General features: G+C 35.9%; 1 protein-coding gene across 3 annotated transcripts in view; it reads right to left on the bottom strand.

The window, feature by feature from the left end:
• The window catches only part of FIG4 (FIG4 phosphoinositide 5-phosphatase), a 51,509-nt gene that overhangs the window by 17,106 nt on the left and 20,984 nt on the right, over positions 1–13,419 (bottom strand). For all 3 annotated transcript variants that reach the window (XM_032101463.1, XM_032101461.1, XM_032101462.1), the window contains exons 11-18: positions 11,730–11,863; positions 11,111–11,227; positions 10,691–10,736; positions 9,317–9,465; positions 6,660–6,826; positions 3,703–3,841; positions 909–967; positions 162–309 (exon numbers count right to left, since the gene is read on the bottom strand). In XM_032101463.1, the coding sequence (XP_031957354.1) occupies positions 162–309; positions 909–967; positions 3,703–3,841; positions 6,660–6,826; positions 9,317–9,465; positions 10,691–10,736; positions 11,111–11,227; positions 11,730–11,863 (959 nt within the window). The remainder of the gene's footprint in view (positions 1–161; positions 310–908; positions 968–3,702; positions 3,842–6,659; positions 6,827–9,316; positions 9,466–10,690; positions 10,737–11,110; positions 11,228–11,729; positions 11,864–13,419) is intronic.

The following is a 13,419-nucleotide window of genomic DNA, read 5'->3' as shown; positions in this document are numbered from 1 at the left end:
TTTTTTTAGAGTAACATTTCCATGTAACATTGTGATTTAGTTTCAAGAACTTTGCTAAATTTGAAATTACACATATTTAACAAATAAATCAAATGCATATTTAATTCACACTAAATCAACTCCCAGTCGAGGATTTAGAACCACAAAACATCCCAATATACCGTGTAGAATTGGTCATTGCCAAGCAGAAAGTCTCATCAAAACTGCTCAACTCATATGGCCTAAAAAACTCATTGTGGATATCAATTTCCTCTTCGTATTTGTGGAATTTCTTCACTGTCAACTTGCGTCTGTTTTCAGCACATGTCACTGAGGGGGGAGAAAAAAAAAATCTTTTTACTAGCAATTACTGACTCCTGCAAAAATCTAATCAAACAGTAGCCTGCTCACCTAGCCACCATACCAGGCAATTTTTCCTACAGTCATATCCCCTCTGAGACAAGGAAATATGACATGAAGAAGATGCATTGCACATCTTTAATAAATATGCATTATCAACCACTATAATTTGATTTCATTTCATGATGAAAATTCCTAATAAAACATGCTCCACAGTACCCCAGAGAAATAAGACACACTAGCTATATTGTATCTTCTGCAACAGGAATAGAATCACCAGCACAGATTATAAATATATGCTAACAGACAAGAAAAAAAGAAAAAACAATTAAGTGTGCCCTAGCTCATAAACATATGAAGGTCAAGTTTTAGCCACTTAGGTAGCTCTTGCAACCTGCAATTGAAAAATCATATCTCCTTGGTGGGGGTGGGGAGGGGAAGTATTTAGAAACCATTATGGAAACACTTTTTTTTTTCAGATTTGGGATCTAAAACAGTCAAAAAGCATTTGTAAATAAAATGTCTTTTTCAAGATACTCTGCAAGGCAAGGAGCAAATATGGGTCCTACCTTCATCAAAAGGAAGAGGTAAATGCTTTAGCACACCTGTGGTCCACCAGTAGGTATAGCTGTACAGGAAAAACAGAACTGCAATCAATACAGGAGATGGGATCTTGTATTCAGCCTATCCAGTCTGCACATAACATTCACCCATCCATACAGTATCACTTCAGCATTGTTGAATTGGCTGGTGGAGTTCAACAGGCCCCTTTCCAACTACTTTGCTCTCAAATCAGAAAATTTAAACAAATGAAGCTCAATACCAATAGTTATGGACAGAAGAGTGGCTTTGTTCCATTAAAAAAACGCATTTCAGGTGCCTACCTCTACAGCACTGAAAATTAAAGTCTTAGTACATATCACAAGTATTGATGTATTTCTCTTGTTCTGGTCGTTGGAGGAGTGGGGGGAAGGCATCCCCTCCCACATGTTATTCAGATCCCAAAATTTAGGAAAAAGGTATGAAGAAATGAAGGTCAATGATAATAAAATCGGATGATTGTCAAAGCAGCTGACTTCTACACAAAGAAATACATTTTGATGTAACAGGTGTCATAAGCCTGACAACTGTTGGCATAACTAACAGCAAAATTTAAGCCCTGCTGGAAGCTTATTCAGGATTTCTGTAAAACAACAAAGGAAGTCAAGCAACATTGATAAAACAAAGCATGTTTTATCTTTCATTCATGTTTACACAGCTTTACTCTTCTCAAATATACTTTAATTTCTTTTCTTATTTTTTCTGATAGTTTCTTCTATTTCATTACATGGAATGAAAACACAGTTGTCTTCATTGATTTTTATTTCCAATACGCGTGTATTCACAATACTGTGAGGGCTGTAATCAGAGTATTTATGTGATTGTCTCCTACTCCTGTCAATGTAGCCATCTGGAGCAGACACAGTGGGTATATTCCCACAGCCAGGGATAGACTTATTAGTGGGATTGAGGAGATGGTACAGAACAGGCAGGAAAACACACTTCAATTCCAAGAACTGTGTATATCCTAGACAGTAAGGAATGAGTTATGCCTGATGGTCCTGCCTCTTCTCAAAGTCCTGTATCAGGCCATGCTAGTAAGCTACTTTCTCCAGTGCCTTCAGAAACTATGCAGATATACCCAGTTTTGTTGCCTGCATAAATGATAAGTAACATGGCAACACAAAGTCTCCTTTTCCATATTCACCATCCTTTCACGTGAATCATAAATTATATAGAAGTAAGATATGAACGTTATTAAATATCTTCCTCCTGATGAGGAGGCAATTACAATATAGGAAAAGCACAGATAGTCAAAAGAAGTTTCAATGACAGGAAACATCATCTTCTATCTCCTGTATCCTTGATTTCATTATGAGTGTCATTATTTCTTTGTTGTTGTGCCCAAGGAATCCAAAAGAGGCACTACACACACAGGCAGGAAAAAGTTACACAAAGAACTTCTCCAAATGTTTGGTAGAACCAAAAAATTACTTAAAGGAGTTTTTTTTTCATGTATTTATTTCACCTAGTTATTACATGAAGGTGTCATTTTGTTCACATAATAAACATCTTGACTGTATATTATAACTACTCAGAAGAAATTCTGGTTAGAATGAAAGGTAAAACTAATTAACAAGTAAATGAAGAGTACCAACATTTCTTTTTAATATTCCACCTCATTTGAGAACAGTATCTGTGACGAATAAGAGATAGCTGTTTTAACAGAGTAACAGATGAAAGGGAGACTAGAACATTTGCATATTTGCAATATATCAGCTGAATTAATCTTAGACATACAATGATGTTCAGAACGAGTAGTCAAGAAAATTAATATTGCATGTTTAATGTATGCCTGAAGTAGCATTTGGTTGTATGGCTCATATAAGCTATCTTTAAGAAAAGCCTCAGGAGACAATACAAGAGGACTGAAATTTAGAAAGAGCTGTATCATGTGGCAGCTGCTGCGACAGGTTAACAGAATAAGCAGCCAACAGGGACTGATCACACTGTTGAAACACTTGCAGTTTTCCCCAGCCAAAAATCTAAATGCAGATATTCAGATCTACCATTTGTACTAAAGAGCTTTAAGGCTCACAGAATGATCAAAGATAAAACCAGCCAAAATCCTAAGAGATTATTTAGTTGACAAGTTGAGTACTGTCCTTTTCGTTAAAAGGGATTTTTTTTAATGCACAATATTCATATTCTTCAACAAAATCATTTCCCTCTGTGAAGCAATCAAATTACTTTAAAATTTTTATACTTTACTACTTCCGTACATTACCATGCAACTACAGTGGAATGCAAATGAAGAAAAATAGTCTTCAAAAAAGGCTAGACATAGACTGAAAGGAATATAGAAAATCATGGATTTCTTGGTATGCACAGCTGCAGACTAAGTGCAGTACATAGGAAAATAAATGCTATCCTCATAAAATAATCTTAAACTCAACCATTAATAAATATGACAATCAAGAATGCACCTGTATATTGCTTAGTGGAATGTTACCACATTCATACATAACTGTACTGCAGTAAAATAGTGAAACATTTTACACTGAAGGATAGAATTTCATATGAAATTAGACTTCTTTTTAAGTACAACAGGAAAATAACATACTAAAGAATATCCTTTGAAACACCAAGGCTCAGCATTTTTTGGTAATCTCTTGAAGGTGTTTTTTTCAAGCTTTTGTATAAACATAAAAAACAGTAAGCAAGTTTTTGACAGGCTGACCTGATTATTTGATTAGCAACGTGTATGTTTTAAAATTTATTAGAGCAATACCAAACAAAATAAAAAACAGAACAGCAAAATACCTTTGCCTGGTCTGTGACAGACCAAGGGTGTTCTTGTGATGCAAATAAAAATCAGTGGGAAGCTCCCAGAGATGTGGCTTTCCTTCTGCAGGCTTGAATACTCCCAGAAAGAGATTGATAGAATCTTGCCTGTCCGCATCTGTTAGACAAGAGGCACACTCAACACCAGGAGCACTGCACAGCTCAAGCCCATTCAGACACTGCTTCTCTCTGCTCCTCAGAGTGTGCTATGACTGCTGCAGGGCCCTCTGGGCTTCAAGCAGCACAATGGAACCTCATTTAGAGCAGACCTTCTGTCACACTGCAGGGCACACGGGGCTGGTACCAACGCTGCCTCTTCCCTTGGCTTCTCCTTCAGGAGCCCAGGCTTGGCAGAAGTCAGACCTCCCGCTGCAGCTCTGTCTCCCACCGCTGCCTATTCGTGTGTGCATGAAGCACATGCACGGATTTAGGCAAGTTTCAGGAAATCTGACACACCTTAGTGAATTTACTGCAGCCTAAATAACTGAAGAATGATTTAATGAAATTAAACAATATCCATACAACGCACGTTTCCAACAAAACATACAAATGATGAATTCTTTGGGATTTTCTTGCCAAAACATAGTAAAATGATTACATTTCACAAACACCTTTTAATAATTTGGACTTGTTTCCTGTGGTTTAAATCATCAGTTTAGCTTGTCCTATTCTAAGCTCCACCAAATTATTACTTGATGTGTCTTACTTTTTCTCACCCGTACAGCTTAATTAATAGTAATTATCCTAAGAGCTTTGAGGTCAACAGATGAAAATATTTTCTTATAAGAGTAGATTATTTTTAGATTCATGTATTTTTTAATGATAGACAAACGGTACATGTGTAGCTAAGAGATTTACTTAGGAGGCAGTGATAGCACGCCTCTTGTAATCCTGCTCTGAATCTTATATACTGTATGACTTCAAGCAAATCACTAAAATTTTCTGAGTCTGTTTAATTCAAGTACATAAAATACATAAGCATTAAAAAAAAGTTTCTCGTATCAGAAACAAAAGGAAATACTGATTTATGAACTGGCTAGCCCTCAGATTTTTATTTGCATTTTAAAGGACATATTATGGATAGTAATAATAATTATTATTATTATTATTAATGCAGTACAGAAAATCAGAATCTTGTTCTAAAACTGTTTCCTTTTTCTCTGCTTTCTTAGAAAACTTAAAGAACAAAATGATCTCTCTCAATGTGCCACATTAACAAGCTAGCTGTTGCCAACTGAACAGGCAGTGTTGGACAGTGTTAAACCTTTAAATTTCATTGAAACAAATATTTTAAAACTCCATAATAAACATGAAACAAAGTAAATATGACATTGAATGCCACATTGCAACAATGTCATCTTCAAGCACAAAAAATGCCTAAAGCATCAAAAATAATTGCCTCAAATGGGATCAAATACCAAAATCATAAGTAAATTGGGGAAAGTGTGCAGCACCATTTAAGAAAACTCCATTCAAAGACAGTATTGACTTCAGTAAAGACTAGTGTCTGTGTACTTTGCTACAAGTTCATTCAGATGACCCGATGGACGTTTTTATTTCCACAGTTTTCTTTTTTTTGTAACATCTTTTTTACAACAAATTCTTTTATTACTAGAAGACATGCATATCATGACTATCCTTGCAAACAGACCACAACCCCAAATGTGGACCTAGAACTTTGCTCAGGCTTCCACCTAACCGTTTCAGTGGCTGGCATAAAAGTGAACAGCTCAGAGATTCGTTCCATCTTCTACATCACAGTACAGGGGACACTGCAAGGGTGCTACCTTTGGCTCATAAGAATTGATGAAACCAGACCTTATTGCCAGTGCAAATAATAAGAGACCATATGACTGAAATAAACAAGTTCTCTATTACCCATTTAATTTGGGCAAATATGATACACGAATTACAAGATTTACATTCAGAAAAGTTACTCTGAATTGTGTGCTCTCAACATTGTTATACACACAGAAACAATAATTTTAGCCAAAGAAGCCAGAGATTACTGAAGTATTTCTAGCCATTGCCCAACTCACTGTTTTAAAGTTCACACAGTCTATAAATAATTGCGGTCTACTACAGAGAAGAAAAAAAATAGGTACTTCTACCCCTGCCTATGCAAGTTTTGTGAAAAAGAGTAATAGAGGACTGACACAATATTGATAACACGGTAACACGGTTTGGCCTTCTGACATGTCTTAGACTGCCCTTTGATCATTCTTTCAGGTCTTCTTCAAGACTTCTAAACACCCAACACTTTTTTTTGTTATTTTGCAAAAGATAAGGCTCAGCATTTTTCAAAGAGGTTTTCCCTTAGCGATGTTGCCCAGAAGAAAGTAGAACACTCAGTGTTCTACCAATGAGTGATATGAGCTAGTAAAGGAGTAAGTTAATATTTTACAGCTTATTTAATGAAAAAAAATAGCTCATTTACTTGAGTTTTGAATTTTGTCTTTTCTACCACAGATTTAACCATTTGTAGCTCCTATTCACACAAAACAATTACATGCACTACAGCTTGCTTTGTTTTGAGCTCTCAGAAACATCACTAGAAATACTCCACATGAAGCTTTCTACTCATGTTTAGATTTATCGGTTTCCTTATATTTGCTGAAAACATTCTGTCCAACATTTTAACACTCAGTAACACCTACCTGCTTCTCTATTGATCTACAAATGTCACTGACAGATGCAGTGCTACATGTATGCATTTTCTAAATAAAGGTCTGCATGCTACAACATAGGATAAATCACTATCTCATCAAATCAGAATACTTATTTGAGAATTACCTATTTGAGAAATACCTATTACTGAATTACCTGGAAATTATAGTATAGAGGAACTCTGTCACAAGATCATAGTGCAGATTACTGAAACATCATGAGTAAGATGCTTTGTAAACAATAGCTTAAATGAAAGCACTTAAATTTACCTGAGAAAGCATTACTATAATATCTTGAGAGTGTTTGCATAATATCTTTGGAATGCTGAGTCCATGGAGCAATCTTTCTATACGTTTTCACTCTGTGCACAAGCTGAGAGCCTCCATACTGCAGAGAAAGCGTGTCTCCATGATCTTCATATAATTCTTCAAATAATCTGAAGGAAAAGCAAAATGTGTCATCTATCAAACTTCTGAATAGAATTTTTAAAGAGAAAATATAATAAAGTCTTTCTGCATATGCAATACAGTTTCTTCTCCTTTATTCAGATAAATATGTGGAAATTTTATTCAGATATAATAATTACTAAGAAGATTTAGACTTTGAGATTTTCATTACTTTTTAATATAACAGAAGAGGTTCACACAAACAGAGCAAGCAGTTGTATAGATTCAGGAAGAAGATTAACATGTCGTACTACTTAATGGGGAGAAAACAAACAATATATCTTCACTAACCAAGGCATGTTTCATACACTAGAAGGGACAGAACATATCAATATCTCAAGGCTACATTTTCTGTTAAGTACACCAGGAATGAAGTTAGCATAACCTTCCAGAAACCCCCCTAGTTACAATAATGATGGCTCAAAGGTACAAAATGAATAAACATGACTTGTAAGAGAAGTGTATGGCAGTCAGGTAACATTTGCTGGAGCTGGAAAACCTTGGTGTAAGCAGAAGGCAAAAAGAATTGGTTAAGAATTGACTTGAACAAGGAGAGCTAGCAAAAAAGTGAAGAAGTCCTCTGGCATCAAGAAGTTGACAGCATTCAAACTGGGAGCAGTCCAAATAGCAAAAATTAAACAAGCTTTTTATCAATGACAAAAACAAGACAACAGTCTCAGAAAAAGAGGCTATCTTAAGGAGATGGCACTCAGTCTAAAAGATAACATTCAAAAGTGCTTCTCAGAAATGCCTTGCTTGAGCAAGACAATGACAAGGATGATATTTTGCTAAAAGAGACTAGAAGTTTAGTTGAGAGACAAAACCCCCAAAACAGAACAAAACAAGCCCCAACCCCTCCCCAAAACTAAAAAGCAAACCACTAAACCTGTGGGAACATGTTTCACATCAGTATAGGAAGACAAAGTAACTCGGGCATTTACATGTAATACCTGTAGAAGAAAGAAGTCCTTCAGGACTGAAAAGGAAGACAGAAACAAACAACAAAATAAAATTAAAACCAAAATGCACCAAAACAAGACAACAAAAGCATTCCCCTAAGAAAGTTTCCAACAAAGACACAGTATTGCATAGGTAACCTAGCAACCATCTGACCGAAGCTCTCCTCAAAGGGATCTGGATGAAGAACACTTATCTGAGCATCAAATCAATTTCTGTAGAAACTAAATAGCTGTCCATCAAATCTTCTGTACAAGGTCAAGTACAGTAAGATCAATTAGGAGGAAACATCTGCTAAGTAACTTTAAATAAACAAAAGAGAAACCCCAAAACAACAGACAAAAAACCCCCCAAAGAAATAACCCAAACCCCACTTGCCTACACACCAATCATTCAGAGTTCATGACACCGTGTATTAGAATCTCATTTACTTCTTTGGGTTTGTTTTTGTTTGACCAGTAGCCCCAGGAGGCTGCACAGCAACTGGTATTGGCAGCAGAAATTATTTGTTCCCAGAGGTAAACATACAGCTCCCAGCAGCTGGGACATGGTGGATGAGAGGCACTGCTAGCACACCCAGGAAGCCACCAGTGGGTGCCCTCCGTGGCCACCAGGCCAGAGGCCAGGAGCCACCACTTGCACAGTGAACCAATGTGCTGCAGGTGAGGCTGTTTCTGCAGCACATACCGGCTCCAGGCCCCAGGCAAGCGCAGGAAACTAACAGAAAAAAAGAGGAGGAGCTGAAGGTATGTCTCAAGTAAAGGGGACGGAAGCCCAACTACTTGTGTTTTCTGAATACAAGTTAGGTCTCCGTACTCTAAAGCTATCAAACCACTAGTTAAAATCATCAATGAAGCCGTAAGTTTCAGTGACGACAACAGTTTAAAGACTCCTACATTAATTTCTGAAGCATATTTACAAGTAGCTTAGTTTACCCTGACCCCCAAAACATTTCAATACAAATGCAGGTTTTCATGAAGTGTTTGAGGATGCTTGTATAAGTACCATTGACACTTCATATGCAAGAAGAATTTTGCTGGAAAGCTTTTCTTCAATAAATCAAAGCCCATGAAATTTTTCCAAAGAAAAAGGACGGAAGAGCAAGGTAAGATGTACTTCTATACAGTCTGGCATTCTCCATGAAAGTATGTATTTATTTCAGTTTTCACCTTCAGTCAGCATTTTGCCTCAAGCAATTGAAACAAGTGTAAAAGGCTGGGGTGGAGGTTTTCTTAAATTTATTTCAAAGGAAAACACTTCTCTTTAAGTTTAGGCATATAAAAAGAATAAAGACAGATTATCTCAAAGGAAGACTGATTAATATACTTTTCCAGAAGATCAAACTTCCAGCATGACTGGATTTTCTCAAGATTTCAAGTATGGAAGATTTTTTAATCTTGGATGAATAAACATTAAATCATTCCAGTAGCAATAACTGTATGCTTCTTCTGCATGGACATAATTCTCCATAATCTCTTGACTCAAAAATTAAAACTACGACACACTCGATTAATCTATCTTACCTTACAGCATCTGTATCAAATTGTAAATTTGGTTTATCAATCAATCCCAATGAATACAGCTGGTAGGCCAAAGCACATTTCCCCACCATAAACTGGGCTGTGTTAGTGCGGTCTAAACAGTCCACACAATTCGTTCGGAGAACTCCAGTCTGGTAAAGCAATCCAAATAAAAGATTTATCTTAATCAACAAATTACTACACTCATGATTATTACTTTTTTACTATTAGCTACGTCTTATCAAATCATGTCTTCATGATTTGATGTCTCATTAAATTATGTCTTCACAAAAATTTGAGGAAAGGCATTTCTAATAAAAGTTAAAAACCAATTAATCTCGAGCAAGCTACGTCAGACTGCTGTCATGCCTACTTTCAAAATATTCTTGCTTTTATCATCACACCTACTGCATGTTCCCTCAACTCACAAACAGCCTTGAAGAAGTCACAATTTGGATGTCACTCACAAGATGTCTAGTCAGCGACGAACTGTGATCTGAATGCTTACATGTAAGTCACTGGTGACTCTCAAATCATTAAAGATAAAACAATCACTTTCCTACTACAGGTAAACCTGTTAAGGCTAACATAAAAAAAACTAACTAGGGTTGATTTTTTTTTAAGGGATCAAATTCTATCTGCTCTGCTGTTTATCTGCCCTCAACAAACATATCCCAGTGATCAGCTAGTACAGAATGGTCACATGCTCTCTAACTTACAGGAAGTACAAAATTATGAATGGCAAGTCAAAGCAACTAATGCTTCTTAAGAATATGCACTGTGTTCAGAGTATAAAACCATAACATTCAGGTATATATTTGATACTGTATGGTTTGCATTTCAGTCAGTACTTTTCCGACCTTAAAGGAAGATGTGTTTCTAGTTTTATTTTCTTTTAGTGATGGAAACTGTAACAATGTACAGAAAAATTCAGCACTGGTGAAAATGTCAGTAACCCATGTTCACGCGTGTCAGTATGTTACCAGGGTTAAGTATGCTTATTCCTCACTTCTTCTGTGTAACATTTTATGAGATGTAGTTTGCTAAAATGCTGCTGGTTTAACTTTCACTGCACTGGTAACATTACAGACTAAACTGTAATGGAAACTAATTTAAAATACAAGCATTTCTCAGACTAAGTCCAGCAAAGATACAGTTCCAATACCATAAGGTTTTGGGGTACCATGCAAGAACTTTAGGCCCTAATTCCCAATTAAATTTCTGGGAAGGACAGCAGTAATAATGTGTACCATAAATACTGATTTAAGAGCAGTCTGTGAGTCACCAATCAGGTATTTAAGGGAAATTGTTCACTGTTCTTTGGGAGTGTTGATCTACATCACTATAATTATGAACTAATAAAGCATATTTTAGTACCTGCAAACGACCAGTGGAAACAACACAACCTCCCAGTTCATTCCACCTGGAAGACAAACAAAACAGAATGACTTTCAAATAAGTTTATAAAATAACAGATCATATCAGTGACAAATAGTTACTTCTGGATTTGCAGGGACTCAAGAGACTTCATCTGCAGAAGTCTAAACAAATACAGTTTCTATATTTAAAAAACATTTTAAACTTTTTACTTTTAATACCATAAAATCCACTGATCAACAACAGACTCAGTAACATTTAGATGGCAATTATCTTATTGGTATGCCTCAAAAGAAGTCATTCAGTGATTTCCAAATTAGTAAGTCTTAAAATAAGAAGTATCTTAATAAACATAGAAATTCCAAACAGCTTTCTAAGGAATAAGTGCTATTCATTATGCATCAAATAAATTAGAGGTACTTTTCATCTGGACGCAAGATACTGCAGTAGGAATCAGGTCGATTTACAAAAAATCCAGTCTTCTTTACTACACTTTCTGCAATCACATTCAGTCTGTCAAGGACATTGCAAAGTTTGCTGAGGAGAAGGGGAAAAAAAAAAAAAAAACAAGAGACAGTCAAGATACATTAATACTAAAAAAAATTTCACTACTTGAAAAGTTTTTCCATAACAAAAATGATTTAAAAACAGGCCCATATCACAGCTTTATTCATCCAACAGTAATTATGTCTATATTTTTCTTAGATTTTACAGGAAAGAGAGACTGACTGTATCTGAGCAATTTTACTTCTTTTTGATAAAAATGTTACATAAACTAGAAGCAGAAGACATAAAAAACCTAAAACTCCTTGATATTTACATCACACTAATTTTTCTCTACCAAACTTTCTGTGATTCAAAAATATGAATGAGGCAGAAAAAGATGTATGATTACAAAAGGAATGTATGATTACAGAAAAGGATGTAAGCTGAATCACAGTCCCTTGTTTTGTTTGCAAGGTGCTGTTTTGTGCAGTAACATTTGCTTCCATCTGTGCATGGCAGCTACAAGCACTGGTACAGAAAGGATTTTTTCTACCTTTTAGTGTATTTGGCCATATCCCAGGGTATATATATAATTGCATGTTCTGGGGGTAAGAACTGGTTGAGATATGTCACAGCAGCAACAAGTTCTTCACTGAGAATCCTTTCATGCTTTCTTTTTTCACGTTCCTTCAGCAAAAAGAAAAGGAATTTAACATCACAATTTTCATTAACAGATGTATACAACCCATACACAGGCACACATACATGCATGTATACATAATGGAAATCAAAAGTGGAAGCTGTAACAACAGCAGGCAGTTCTTCATAAATAGTACAATTAAATTAAGAACAGAAAAGATAGAAAAATCTGAACATTTTAGGTTTTTGACAATTTATCTGTATTTGTAATAAAAGTGACCTGTTTCAACTGTGCATAATCATTGGCTAGAAAATGGAATGCTGTAAGAGTAAAGAACACACAGAAACAAAAGTGGCAATGTAGATGAAATGGAGAATGACAAAAGAGAAGCAAAATGATAGGCAGAAAGAGAAACATCACATTCAGTTCTGAGTACAAGAGGACAAAGAGAAATTCTTCTCCATTAGAGGCAGGAGATGGGGAACAACAGCTCCCATCTCCCAGTCTTGCAATAATTTCTAAAAATTAGAATTCTGTTGCCATTGCCTGAATATAACATATGTTTTCATAGAACCATAGAATGGTTTGGGTTAGGAGAGACCATAAGATCATCTAGTTTCAACCCTCTATCATAGTCAGGGATGCCTCTCACTACTTCATGTTGCTCAGGGCAACATCAAACCTCACCTTGAAGCAGGCACTCTATATTAGTATGGCTTGCCTCTCACTCCACCCAAACTAAACCCTATCCTGAACCTAAGCTATAAAAACTGCTTTATCTATGTTAACAGCAGTCTTAGACAAACCCTAGGGAAGCCTAATAAATTAATTACTAATTAACAAGCTTCTAGATTAGACAGATACAAGAGGACATATACCTCATCAACATTTAAGAAATCAAGTGCTTGAGAGAGAAGCCCTCAGCATTGGTGTAAAAGCAACAGATACATCCAGAAAAAAAGGTGTTCAGGTTAGAGGCCTTAGCCCTCCTTGCTCTTTTTTTTTTAATGTTTTCAAGGTACACAGAGTAATAAATGAAAATGAATTCTACCATCTTAATATTTAACATCTACAGAGAGGGAAAGAAGGGGAGGCAATGTCAGTCACTGCATCAAAAGCCTTGTGACTCAAAGCAATTAATTATTCACATGTCAAGGTCACGTGAGCCCAGATTCACACAATCACCATGGCTCTTAAAAGCTATGGCTGCAAGAGACATTTTCTTGTCAACAAACACTATTCTACGTTGATCCTACAGGCTCCTGGACAGTCTTAAAAGCACTCCTACACAGAGCAGAGTCATGGAAGCAAATAACAGAAGGTAAGTCTTTGCCATAATATTTTCAAATATTTCAAACTCTACTACCTGCCAAGAAGCCTACAAACCTCACTTTGCATGGAACCATACTATTTTAGTAGTTTTTAGTGCTAAATTAAATTCAGTGGTTAACTTATTCGGACTTACAGCTAAAGGGTAATAGCAAAAACCTGAAAAGAACAGTGAAAGGTTACTGTAAGAAGTCTCTAAACATGGGAATTTTTTTTTTTTTGAAGAGCTGTAGTGGAAGCAGAGTTATGTACTATACCCTGTAGGATGAGATTT

The sequence above is a fragment of the Corvus moneduloides genome, chromosome 3 (genome assembly GCF_009650955.1).
Source record: "Corvus moneduloides isolate bCorMon1 chromosome 3, bCorMon1.pri, whole genome shotgun sequence".
Classification (NCBI taxonomy): domain Eukaryota; kingdom Metazoa; phylum Chordata; class Aves; order Passeriformes; family Corvidae; genus Corvus; species Corvus moneduloides.
This window is presented reverse-complemented; position numbering and strand designations above follow the sequence as displayed.